Source organism: Elephantulus edwardii, unplaced genomic scaffold (assembly GCF_000299155.1).
Source record: "Elephantulus edwardii isolate Elephantulus edwardi_28Jun2011 unplaced genomic scaffold, EleEdw1.0 scaffold00132, whole genome shotgun sequence".
NCBI lineage: Eukaryota > Metazoa > Chordata > Mammalia > Macroscelidea > Macroscelididae > Elephantulus > Elephantulus edwardii.
Window position 1 is genome coordinate 4,410,856 of NW_006399882.1, and position 14,185 is coordinate 4,425,040.

At 43.5% G+C, this 14,185-nt stretch overlaps 1 protein-coding gene across 1 annotated transcript in view; it reads right to left on the reverse strand.

The window, feature by feature from the left end:
- The window catches only part of PRICKLE2 (prickle homolog 2 (Drosophila)), a 112,968-nt gene extending 99,276 nt beyond the window's left edge, over positions 1–13,692 (reverse strand). Inside the window, exon 1 of the mRNA XM_006893838.1 lies at positions 13,516–13,692. Within this exon, the coding sequence (XP_006893900.1) occupies positions 13,516–13,659 (144 nt within the window). The 5' untranslated portion in view covers positions 13,660–13,692. The remainder of the gene's footprint in view (positions 1–13,515) is intronic.
- Between the last annotated feature and the right edge of the window lie 493 nt (positions 13,693–14,185).

Below are 14,185 nucleotides of genomic sequence, written 5' to 3' on the forward strand. Positions count from 1 at the left end.
AAAAAAAAGAAAAGAAACTCATTGCTCTCAAGTCAATTCTAACTCAAGCAAGGCCACAGGTTGCAGACCTGGCCCTGCTCTATAGTAGAATAACTATCATACAGATTTCCAAGTTGATGAAGCTTTACAAGAGACTGCCACATCCCTTTCCTGTGAGAACAGAGGACTTCCAATTACAGGCCCTTTGCTTTCAGCCAGGTGTTTTAACCATCACCCAATCGGGGGTCTTCAGTGAAAGGGCTGTTGTTGTCATGTGTCTCCGAGTCATAAGCGACTCACAGTTGACCGTCAAGCAGGTTTTCAGAAGCTGTAAATCACACTGGGTGTCATGAGTTGGCAGCATAACCCCTTCCCCAGGCCACCAAAGGTCCCTTCAATGGAAGGGCAGATATAAACAAAAGTATACAGTGCACCTTAGTCTCTAGACTGACATCGCTGCTTTTCCCAAGGCAACTCATCTTTTGATTTACTGACTGCTGGTGCCAAGAGTGTTGATTGTGGAGCCTACAATGTCAATATAGAGATTAAGGTGCACCTAATCCAGGCCATGGTCTTTGCAATTACTTGCTATGCATTGGAAAGCTGGACAATGACTAAGGATGATAGAAGAATCAATACCTTCGAGTTGTCGTGCTGAAGAAGAGTCTTGAACATATAAATCACCAACAAAACAAATAAGTCTGTTTTGGAGAAAGTGAAACCAAGTTTTTCCTTGGCGGCTAGGATTTTGAAGCTCTGTTTCACATACTTTGGGCACATGGCCAGGAGAGACTGGTCCTTGGAGAAGGATGTCAAACTCAGGAGGGTGGCAGGACAGTGCAGGAGAGGAAATTCCTAGATGAGATGTGTTGATACAGTGACTGGGACAATGGGAGTTGTATTGGAATCAGTGAGACTGGCTCAGAATAAGGCAGGCTTCAGAACTGCTTTACATAGGGTCATTATGGGTCACAGCAACTCAATGGCACATAACATGCAGTGCACCTTCCAGGCCCCTGAGAAGCACAAACTGCTTGCTCTTTTCTAACATTCTAAATGTTAGGGGTCCAAACTCATCTAGAAGTGCCACAGAACAAAGTCCTAGCAATTTGCTCTATAAAAAATACTACAGCCAAGAACCTGCCACTCCCTACCCTGGTACAGTTCTGTAACAAGCCTGATCCTTGCGTGGCAGGATTCTTCATGCCGTTCAGAGGAAGCTCAGATCTCTCTCCTGAGAGGGGCCTACCTGGTGCAATGACTCTAAACTAGCCAATCCCTCTAACTCCCCTTTATCACAAAAGGTGTTTTATCTTCTTCATAAAAACCCAGCTGCTGTCCAGTCAATTCTGACTTGTGGTGACTTTGTGTGTGTCAGGGAAGAACTGGCCTCTACCGAATTTTCAGATTGGTTTTCTGGAAGCAGATCTCTGGCTTTTCTCTCATGATGCCTCTGGGTAGCATTGAACTTCGAGACTTGTGGTTAGCAGCTAAGCACATTAACCATCCGCACCACTGAAAGGCTCTCATTTTCTTCATAATTGTAGTTACATATGTAGATGGAAGCAAAAGAAATCCGAAAATGAATGTGTGCTAAAGACAACTACAGACTGTCATTAAAAACCTCTAATAGCCCATCAACAAACGAATGGACAGAGAAGCTGTGGTATATTCACACAATGGAATACTATGCTGCATTGAAAAACAAGGAACTCATGCAATATTATTCAAAATGGGTAAGCCTGGAGGACATTATGCTGAGTGAAATATCTCAGTCGCAAAAAGACAAATACTGCATGGTGCCACTGGATATTGATATCAGGATTGGGGTAAGATTGAGAAAAACTGGATAAATTGTATATATGGCAAAAAACAAAACAAAACAAAACAAAAACACCAAAAAACCAAAAAAACCCCTCTAGTAGTAATGTTAATAATCAGAATATAAGTGTTTGTTGTTGTGTGTCATCGAGTTGGAACTGACCCATAGCAGACCCTCCAGTGGGTTTTCAGAGGCAGTAATCGCATGGGAGGAGAATGCCTATCCTCCTCCCGGGTGGAGCAGCTGGTTCGAACAGGGTGCTTTCAGGACTGTAACACTGATTCTTATCATTAGGCTACCAGAGTTCCTCTAAATAAAGGCAGCAAATCATTGGGGGGGGGGATTGCCCACCTTTCTCAGAGCAGATGTAGATTCAAACTGTGTACCTTTATGTTGGCAGTGCAATTCCTTATCACTAAGTCATCATAATCTTTGCAATTACTTGCAATGCATCAGAGAGCTGGACAATGACTGACGATGACAGAAGAATAATCGATGCCTTTGAACTGTGGTGCTAGAAAAGAATATTGAACACAGGCTACCAAGAGAATAAACAGGTATACCTGGAAAAGGTGAAGCCAAATTGCTCTTTGGAGGCAAAGATTTTGAAGCTCCATCTCATATACTTCGGACATGTTGCCCAGAGGGACAGGTCCTTAGAGAAGTACATCATGCCTGGAAGGGTGGAGAGACAGCGGAGTGGAAGCCCCTGGATGAGATGGATTGACACAGTGACTGGCAATGGGGTCAGGGGTGTCAGAGATGTGCGAATGACTCAGAATAGGGCAGGGTTCAGACCTATTGTGCATGGGGTCGCTATGAGTCGTAAACAACCTGATGGCACTCAACAACAAGCTACCAGAGCTCCCTTATTTTCTTTGTAGTATAGATTAAATGAGATGCTACTTCTAAAGTCCCTAAATTAACATCTGGTACACAAACCATGGGTGACAATACTTAAGGATACTTTGGGCAGTATATTAAATGATCCAGAAAGTATCAAGAGAAGATGGAAGGAATACACAGAGTCACTGTATCAGAAGGAATTGGCTGACACAGAAGAATTTCATGAAATGACATATGAGCAAGAGCCTATGGTGATGAAACAGGAGGTTCAAATTGCTCTGAAGGAATTGGCAAAAAACAAGGCTCCAGGAATTGATGGCATACCAATAGACATATTTCAACAAACAGACACTGGCCTGGATGTGCTCACTAAGTTGTGCCAAGAAATCTGGAGAACAGCCAGCTGGCCCACTGACTAGAAAGATCGATATTTGTTCCCATTCCAAAGAAAGGTGACCCAACAGAGTGTGGAAATTATCAAACTATATCATTAATATCACATGCAAGCAAGATTCTGCTGAAAATTATCCAAAAACATTTGGAACAATATGTCAACAGAGAACTGCCAGATGTGCAGGCTGGATTTAGAAGAGGTTGTGGTACTAGGGATATTATAGCTAATGTCAGATGGATCTTAGCAGAAAGCAAAGAATAACAGAAGAATGTCTATTTGTGCTTCATTGACTATGCAAAGGCTTTTGACTGTGTGGATCACAACAAGCTATGGCTGACTCTGAGAAGAATGGGAATCCCAGAACATTTGATTGTGCTAATACGAAACTTATACTTGGACCAAGAGGCAGTGGTCAGAACAGAGCAAGGAGACACTACATGGTTCAAAATCAAGAAGAGGGTCCATCAGGGATGTATTCTGTCTCCATACCTTTTCAATCTGTATGCAGAACAGATCATCCGCGATGCTGGGCTATACGAAGAGGAATGTGGCATCAGGATTGGTGGAAGAATCATCAACAGCCTGCATTATGCAGATGACACAACCCTGCTTGCTAAAACTGAGGAGGATCTGAAGCGTTTGCTGCAGAAGATCAAAGACTACAGCCTCCTATATGGACTGAAGCTCAACGTCAAGAAAACAAAGATTCTCACTATTGGGCCAATTGGCAGCATCAGTATGGATGATGAAGAGATTGAGATAGTTAACAGTTTTACTTTACTTGCTTCCACAGTCAACACTCTTGGTAACAGCAGCCAGGAAATCAGGAGACAAAATACATTGGGAAAGTCGGCTATGAGGGACCTCTCAAGAGTACTGAAGAGCAATGATGTCAGGCTGGAGACTAAGGTACGCCTGATCTGGGCTATAGTCTTCTCAATTATGTGCTATTCATCAGAGAGTTGGTTGATAGAAAGAGGATTGATGCCTTTGAGCTGTGGTGCTGGAGACGAGTGTTGAATATACCATGGACTGCTAGGAGAACAAACAGGTTTGTCCTGGAGAGGGTGAAGCCAGAGTGTTCCCTGGAGTCAAGGATTCTCAAGCTTTGTCTAACATATTTTGGGCATGTTACAAGGAGGGACTGGTCCTTGGAGAGGGACATCATGTTTGGCAGAGTGGAGGGGCAGAGTTTGAAGGAGAGGAAGACCTTTGGTGAGATGGATCAATTCTGTAACTGGAGCAGTGGGAATAAGTGCATTTGAGATGGCTAGGTTGGCACAGGATAGAACAGCATTTAGAGCTCTTGTACAAAGGGTCGCTATGAGTCACAAGCGACTTGATGGCACATAACAACAACAACAACACAGAAGAGTGCACTAAACACTCTTTTCCCTGTTATCATTATTGCTACAGTTTTTTTAATGACAATGTGGAATTGTCTTTAGTTTACAATCATCTCCTAATTTGTTTCCATTTATGCATATAACTACAATGGAGACATTACTGCTATGAGCTCTTGACATGATATCAACCCAGTGCAGCTACATGGCAGAGGAGAGAGAACTGACAATGAGAAGTCATCAAGGCTGGAGTCCTTACAGATGTGGAACACCAGGGCTTTGCTTCTGCAGGGAGGCAGGAGAGTTGTTCACCTTTCAGTTAGCAGCCAAGCGTTTAACCATTTGCATCATCCTGTTCCCATGGAGCAGAAACCTCATTTATCTCAATAATTTTACTTCCAAGTGCTCAGAGCATTGCCTGGGACAGAATGATTTCAGGCACGGTATTGGGGGTAGGAGGCTTCAAGTTGACTTCCACTCACAGACTCATGTGTCAGTGATTAAATAAGTGAATGAATGAATTGATGAACAGAGCCCAAGATGATTTCTTTTTTATAAATCCTCATCCTTCAACATTCTCTCTGATTCATTCCTTGCTCCCATCAGGATGAAAAAGCTAGTTCAATAACTGGACTGCAGTTAATGTACTAACAGAACACTTCAGGGATGCCCACAGCCCAGCTACCAGGGGCTGGCGCTGAAGGAAGAGGCTCAAAGACGACACCAGGCATCCTGCTGCCCTGCTGATCCTCAAGCAGGTTCATATCTAAGAAGTCTCAAGACAGAGTCTTGCAGACCTGCAGACCTTAAAGAGTGCCTTGTAGAAGAATCTGCCCCTGGGGCTCCCGGCCCCAGGCCTGAGGTTTGTGATGGTGCGGCAGACTACACATACCAAATAAGGTGTGTGGCAAAGCTCGCTTCTCTGACAGAGGCCGCCTGGGGCACTGGGGTATCAGGTGGCTCCATCTGGTGACCCCTGTCCAAACTGTTCTGTTCAGTGAAGCCCAAGAACCTCCTAAGAAGGAAGAGGCAGCTTCAGAACAATCTCAAAGTGGGTCTCCTGGGGACTGTTGTTGTCGTCATTGTTATTGGCCATTGAGTCTGAACCAACTCACAGAGAGAACTGACATGAGAAGTCATCAAGGCTGGAGTTCTAACAGGGAGTTTTCAGGGATTGCAAACTGCTTAAGAGGAAACTGCCCATCTTTCTCCTGCAGAGCAAATGGTGGACTTAAACTCCCTGCCTTTGGTGTGGCAGCATGACCACTTACCTACTAGGCTACCAGAGCTCCATTAGACCAACTAGAGATTTACTGACAACCTTTTGAGATGGTTGGGAAGGACCTGAGGATTTCTTTACGTCTCTGGCTACATCCTCCTCTACCCTAACTCCACTTAGCCTTCTTTCCTATAAGACCAAATATTTCTTCTTCTGATCTTTGTGTCAGCTCAGGGCAAAAGCAACCCATCAGTCATTCATTACAGCTTCACAAGAAGGGTGGTTAAATAAAAACATCAAAAACCATTCCCATTGTTTTATTGAGCAACTGCTGTGTGTAACTCACTAGAAACACATATACACGCCCTGATCTGGGCCCTAGATTAGCCCAGGAGGTTTAGAGCTAAGCTGTACAAAAGCCCAATGACCATTTCTTTTTCATAATATCTGATTGTTCGATATGCTTTTGGATAAATTCCTTATACTCTCATCAAGATGAAAAAGCTAGTGGGACCCTTCAGAGAAGCCCAGGGCGCAGCAACCAGAAGCAGGCATGAGAGATGTTCCCAAAGGCAAAGTGAGAGGCCCAGATCGAGAAGCTGGGCTGCGGGAAGAACAGGTTGATCGACCCACTTCCCTCACTCCAGAAGCCAGGCTCCTCCCACAGGGCCACACTGCCTTCCTTCCCATCCTTGACCCTCAGGATCCCCAGATTTGGATCAAGACATCAACAGTGCCCTGGTTTGGAAGCAAGGTTCTGCCAGACCTCAGCACCTCGCACACTGCTCCGGGCCCACATCTCAGAGCTCACAGTCCTTCCTAAGATGTCACTCAACTCCTGCTGCTCTGTCTGCAGCACAAGGAACCAATGACACAGCTGGGAACATGCACCTTGAGGACAGCAGAGGAAATGGAAAAAATGAGACAGGACACTGCTTTGTGTAGGAAAAAAAAAGATTCTTTTTTTCACTGTAATGTAGTCTTGATGCAGCTGCTGGCTCTGCACAGGACACCTGTCTCCTGCCCTTCACTGATGTCCCTCAGCACGTGCTTGTTGGGTGACTGCCATGTGCCAGCCACCACGCTGGGCAGTGGGGGATGTCTGTAAAGCAGAGCAGACAAGGTCCCCGATCTTCCTGGCTCAGAAATCAATGTGGAGCGTCAAATAGTAAACAAATAGTTAGACCAATAGCTGTCTAATTGCAAGCTTGATTAAGTGCCAATAAGGAAAATGATAGGTTTTATAAAAAGCAGATGACTGGAAATCTAATCTTTGAAGACATAGAGGTAGCCATGGAGGATATGACACTGACTGAGTCCTAGCCACTTCAACAATTTTATGTCCTTCCAGTAAAAACAGTTTTGAGCTTCACAGAGCTCAACCAATGAATTCACCCCCATCTCTGAAGAAGCCCTGGGCCATCTATTCGTCACATAGGCTCTCATGTTTTGAAAGCCAACATTTGGGCAATCACTCCTGTTATCGACTCCACATCCTTTCTGCTACTGTTTGAAGTGGAAGTTCAAGGTTATACACAATCTAATGACCGCTGGCACTGGTGAATAGTAAACCCTACAAATCCACATTTTTCTGAGAACTCAGAACGCAGCCTTACTGGAAGTAGGCCCTTGACAGATGAATGGAAATGAGTCACACTGGATTACCTGTCGGTGTTTGGTGCTGCTGCGTTCACTGGAACCTGCAGAAACCCTGTGAACAGCGGCTCGAAACCTTGGCCCGTCCTGTGCTGTCCTCACCAGTTTCGTCACGCCCCGCCCAATGCTGCAGCCACTGTCCACTGCTATCTCATTGAGAGTCTCCCTCTCTTTCCCATGTTTTGATTTTCCAAGGATGCTGCCTTTTTTCAAAGACTGGGGTGTCCTGGCAACATGCCCAAGGAGTTACCGGATTAGCGGTTGTTTTTGAGTACCTTCGAGTTGGAACCGACTCACAGCTGACCCTCCAGCAGGTTTTCAGAGGCAGTAAATCACACAGGAGGAGACTGTCCATCCTCCCAAGGAATAACTGGTGGATTCGAACCATGCGCCTTCATATTGATAGCCCGACTCCTTACCACTAGGTCACCAGAGTTCCTACTGGATTAGGCTGGGCCTCAACTCCAATAGAAGGAGTTGTTATATAGAGATCATGTAAAGAAAGACAGAGATACAGAGGAAGGATGTCCTGTGATGACAGAAACAGAGACAGAAGTGAAATGTTCCCAAGCTAGGCTGGTCAAGAACTATCAGCACCCTGGGCATTAGCAGGAGGGCTGGGAACAAGTGAGTCTCTGGGCGAGGGGGGGGGTGCTAATGTGGCTGCCATTCCCATCGTGGGCTCCACAAGGATGAGAGAACCTACTTCTGTTGTTCTAAATAATCTAGAACACGGTGTGGCACACGATAGCCCGAAAGGAATATGCCACAATATCAGGATAAGAAGATCACTCTCGCCAAGGAAACTAGGGATGTGCTATGTTTGAGGACTCTCCACATCCACATGAAGTATCTAAATGAAAAGGACTTTCACGTGGGAGAAACCCTAATCTAATGCCCTCTTCAGGTTTTTACTGAGCAGGGATTAAGGGAATAGAAAAATGGTGCCCATGTGAATTAACTCGTGAGGCGAACCACCAGAGACATGCAAGGATTGCATTGCTGGGGTGCAATTTGACACAACGGAGCAAAAACCTCAAAGGTTTCTGTGTGGCCATTTCATGTCTGGGAGAGAGTAGCAGATGCAAAAGGTTGGCTGTTGCTGTGTTATTTAATGTTGCAAGAAGTTGGCCACAAGGCAGACGTTAAAAAGTGAGCCTTGAGCTCAGTTCTGCTCCATGGTGGTGCCCCTGGCATTCTGGATGGATCATTCTCCTTTGTGCAGGATCCTCTGGTTCCCGTCAGAATGGCCCGTCGAGATTCCTAGGCTGTGATCATACAGAAGTAGACGTCTGAGCAGCTGGTGGGTGAGAACCAAGGGCCTTTTGGTTAGCAGTGGGCACTTAGCCAATAGTATCACTAGGTTTTTTTTTGTCTTCACTAGGCCAGAACTTTGTTGCCAGATTCTCCAGGTCTGGGAGAAAGAGTATCACATTTACCCAATGGCTTTTACCCAGGTTGTCTTATTTTCCCCCACAAGGGGTTTTTGAGACATTAAAAATTTTTCTCAAAGTTACTACAAATCAGTATTTGTTCATAGTGGGTAACAGTCAGGAATGCCGCTAAACATCTGATAATGTTCAAGACGGCTCCCTGGCACCAAGGTATCCATTCCAAATGCCAACTGTGCTAACACTGATATGTCATGCTACTATTTGCCATTTCTTTTCAAAATTTTTATTGGGATTTGGGTGAACATTTACAGTGCAAATTGGTTTTTTGATTCAACAATTCACACCCATTTGGTTCCTGGCACTGAGTACAATCCCCACAGTGCCCTTCTCACTTCCTCTTTGATTTTACCATTTCCACTGGTCTTTTCTCCCTATCTAACCTTTATTTTGACCCAAATATGTCCTTTCAATCTTGTATAGTTGATCATTCTAAAGCCTAAGTACTTCCAGGTGTTGTTTACCTTGTAGGTCTGTCTATTGTTTGCCTAAAAATTGGGCTATGAGGATGAGTTTGGTTTTGGATTGACTGAAGAATACCATATCTTAGGGCCACAGTCTCAAAGCCACTGGTGTCTACTGGTCCAGTAAGCCTTGCCTTTTTCACTCTTTTGACATGCTTCTCCTCCTTTGTCAGAGATCTCTTGTGATCACTTTCCAAGTGGTCAGGAGTGACAGAAGGGCACCATCTAGTTCTTCTGGTTTCAGAGGTGTGGGGGCTGGGTGTCACATGGTCTCTTAGTCCTTTGGACTAATTATCTCCATACATCCTTGAGTTCCTTCACTTTTTTTTTTCTGTATGAGGGGAGACCATACTTTAGACTGCTCTTCACAAGCTTTTAGGACATCGATTGCTTCTCATCCAAGCAAGATACTGAACACAGTCTGTGGATTATATTAGTCAATTGACTTTGCTGTTGACCTTGTTGAGATTATGGTCTTAAACCTCATTTGCCAGACTCATTTGCCTTTTCTTATAGTTTGTTGAATATTTTCTAAATTATTCTTGAAAAGTATACTTTATTAATGATTTATTGTTTCACTGACAGTAAAGACTTGTGGATTATTTTAGATGGCAGGCAAGTGGAAAACTGAGTTCTCTGCTACCACTGTACTCTCTGGATGGCATTGGACACCTTATCTGAAGAGAGCAGAGGCAAAGGATCTGAACAACGTTTACGACTAGTTTTCAGCCCACTTAGAAAATACAGGGTAAATAACTTAATTTTCTAGCAGGAGTTCTCACCAGTTCCACACTACTTTAAGTAAGTTGAGATTCACAGCTGGTAGAATATTCAAGAATACTTCCCTAAATGGGAGGTGACTATCACTTGCATGACATTTAGTTGAAAGCATTTTTCAGAAGAAATAGAGTAATACACAGCATCATCTAAAGGCATATTACCAACCTCAAGACCAGGGAGTGAAATGAAAGGTTTCTAATAAAAATGAAAATACATTATTCTTAACTCTAACTAGTCTTTAATATTTTGTCTCTAGCGCAAAGCGCTTTAACATTCACTACAATTTCTCTTGATGGAAAAAAATGGGTTTACTCACATCAGAAACAACTAACAGGATACATCAGAACTTTTATCAGTGAAAAGTATTGAGGGACTTTTGTTTTTACAATTTCTGACAGTGTTCTGACAGTGTTTAGGTCAACACAAAAGAAGCAGCCCCTCAGACGAGACAGACTGATGTAGTGGTTTCAAAAATGGTCTCAAAAAAAAAAACGGCCTCCAACAGAGCCATGACTGTGAGGACGCTGCAGGACCAGACAGCATTTTGATCCCGGTCCACCGAGCTCCTGTGAGTCGGGAAGGACTCAGCGGCATCGAACAATATAACCAGTTCTCTAAGGAACAGATTTTCAGAGAACTTAAAACTTAAACATTACTTTTCTGCTCCACTATGCTTTCCAATGCATTTACAATAAGCTGATATTTCATTGTTGTTGGTCTGTGCTGTCAAGCCAGAACCAACTTCTTCAACTGGTTTTCAGGGGCAGCTGATCACATGGAAGTAGACTGCTTATCCTTCTCCCATGGAGCAATTGCTGGACTTGAACGATGTACCTTTGGGTTGCTAGCCAAATTCCTTATCACTCAGCCACCAGAGCTCCCTCATATTTTATTAGCAGTATAAAGCTCTTAAGTAGTTTGAACATATTCTTAATGTATATGTTCTTATGTATTCTTTTTTCTTTTCTTGTTGTATACCATCAAATCAGATCCAACTGGCACAGGAGGAGACTGCCCCTCCTTCTCCAGTGGAACATTTGGGGGATTAGAACCACAGAACTTTGGGATTGCAGCATGGCTTCTTGCCACCATGCCACCTGAGCTCCTTTGTTCTTATGTATTCTCAGTGTAGGTATACTTAAAGTATAAACCACTTAAGTAGTCAGATATATTCTCTATCTGGAGGGAGACTTTCCTTTCTAAATACGAGTTATTAGGATGGGGGTAAGGCCAGGGAGCATACTCCTTCTACTCTCAAAAACAACAGAATTATAAGAGATAGAAATACTTTTTCATTTAGTATAATTCAAGCCACTTACTTAATATCACTAATGGCTTTCTGTATAAACAAATCAAAGCAAGCCCAGTTTTATATGTCTCAGAGACACTGTGAATGGGCCACGTAACCTCTAAAAACCATTATTATAAAACAAAGCAAAATACTAAAAAGAAAACCAGTTCTGTTGATCTAATTGATTCAAACTCATGACTACCTCATATGCAGAACAGAACTGGACTCCAGAGGGCTGCCAATGGCTGTATTTTTGCAGGTGTAACTCTTTCCTCCAAGACAACTGCAGCAGACGAGACCATCCAATCTTTCAGTGACAAGCTGAACACTTAGACATTTTTACCACACAGAAGTCCCTTCAAAATGCTATAAGCACTCACTTTCAGATATGGTAAATTCAATCAAGACCCTTAGTTTTTGCAATCGTCTCTTCTCTTAGTCCAAAATGAGTAGAACATTTGTTCTAAATCTGAACAACACAGAACGCTGTTTTAATGACTTTGGAAAAGAATTTACATACATGGGCATCTGCAAAGAAGCTTAACTTGAGAATTGAAGGCCTGATTGAGCTGGAAGCAACATCTTTCAGGTGAACAAAAGAAAGATGGGTTCCTTAGATGTCGCTGGAAATGAGGTTAGCCAGAAAATGAAAGCAGCTCACAGATGAACATAGGTGTGAACAAGCCACGTTGAAGCGCTAGAGGAAGAATAGCCTAACACACACATTCAATCACTCACCACCTCATCTGAGCTTCCAGAAAAATTCAATCAAATGCTCTCATTTTTCATTTATGAATTCTTTAATAACCCAATCTTCAGTGAAATGGGGGAGAAAGAAAAATGTAACCTCAGTTCACAAACTAGGAGAATGTGGTCTTCTATCTTGCTGCTCATATCCTCAGACAGTACTTTGCCACTGAACTCTACCCTCAATTCTCCTCATAGAGAATTTTCTATTTTCAGATACTTCCGACGTAATAAGAATTAGAACAGGGCTCAGAAGACTGGAATGCCTGATGGGTTCAGGACAGTGACACTGAAGGATGTACGCTGGTATGGACCAAGGTGACATGCCAAGATCAAATTCTCTCAAAGGAACCATCAGCATGCAACTCCGGCCGATTCTACGCTTGAAATGAGATCCCCCACATTGCCAGAGCCTCAACATTTACATGATTTAAATATAATATTTTAAATGAAAATACTTAATTTAAAAATATTAGTAGAAAAACAGGGGGAAAAAATCCCACCCATTGCTAGCTGAACAAATCCAACCAGTATGTCCAATTCTATCTGCCACCTTGACAAACTGGATGAAGAAAATGAGAAATGGCTAGACCGAGGGATGATAAATTAATCAGAAGGCTAGTAATCTTATGCCATTAGGAAATCCTCGGGTCTCCCTTAATTATAAAAAGCTTTTTTTTTCATAGCAGCATTATCACACTTAAAGTTCCCGACTTAAAATGCCATTGCTGTTTAAGCTTCAAAACATTCTGCCAGATAGAGAGGGGATCTCCAGAGAAATAAATTTCATGTGTCAGAGAAAGGCAAACGTGGGTCAAAAGCTTAAGATTCTGCTGTCTCTCAAAGGCTCATGGGGGAGATTATAAAAATACCCAGCTTTACAGACGCTGCCTCTAAACCAGCATGAGGGCTGGTGGAAGAAAAAAAAAATTCCAAGTATCAAGAAATGCAAAGCAGAGGCTTTTTGTCACTGATAAAAATGCAGCAAAACAGAAGGAAAGCCAGTTCCTCCAAGTGAGCCAATAATATTTACAGCCCCTGGGCAGTGCCAGGATACTTGAGGAAATGTCAGTGTTTGTCTTTGTAAAGTAAGATTAAACTTCCTATTTACACATGGCAGATATCAGTGAAAAGAACAAAGTAAAGCTACACTTCCCTCCATTCCTTTCAAAGCATCATCACAGGAAGATCAATAGCCAAAACTAGTGCCCCGCCTCTTCCCCACTTGTCCCTTCAAAGATAAAGCCTTTGTTATGGAAAGTTCCAGAGCCAAGGTTTCTGAGGACTTTCTAGAAAATTCTCAGTTAAAAGTCAGTGATGGTCACCCAGAATGAATTAGCAAAGGGCCATTCAACATTCCGCTTCCTTTCTCTTGCCAGTTTCCCACTGGGGCTCTGACGTCTGTCTACATTCAGCTGCAATCACGTTCTTAATCCACAAAGCCATCTCTCCCTTCTACACTGAAATGAGGAAGGACCAATCAAGGCAGAGGGACATGCCAACACCTCAGTCAAGAACAGTACCTGCTCAGGCTTCAGACCCGGCGGGACCCAGGCATACTCTTCTAAGGCGCAGCCCGAGTCATCGTCGGAGGTGGAGTTCCTCTGGAAGTCAAACATGAGTTTGCTGACAGTCTTCTCCATCTCCAGCGGCATCACTGTCACCATGTGCTCCTCCTGTGGACACTTGCAGTGCAGGCAGATCTTCCTGCAAGCAACAGAGGCAACAGGTGAGAAGCACAGCATAAGGAACCATTTTCTCAGAGGCCTGCCAGTCACCAGCCCCGGGATCCTAAATTATAAACACATTCCTTGGCAATAGGCTTCTGGCAAAGCCACATAACATCCAAAGCAATGTTCCACAGCACGCCCATCTTTGTAGAGGGCGTGGCATCACTCATGTGGGAACACCTTCAAAGGCCAGAGGCTACGCAGGAAGATTGCTAAGGAGCTTTCAACGCGGACTGCAACCTTTTGTTCTAAGTTAATATCACTTGAGGAATGGTCACATACATACTCGATGTGATGTACCATCAAGTTGGAACCACTGACTCTCCAATGGGTTTTTCAGAGACAGTTAATTGCATGAGAGGAGACTGCAAATCTTTCTCCTGTGGAGCAGCTGGTGGATTTGAATTGTGTTGTTCAAAAAACTATGTTGTTGTTATGTGCTGTCAAGTCGCCTGTGACCCAT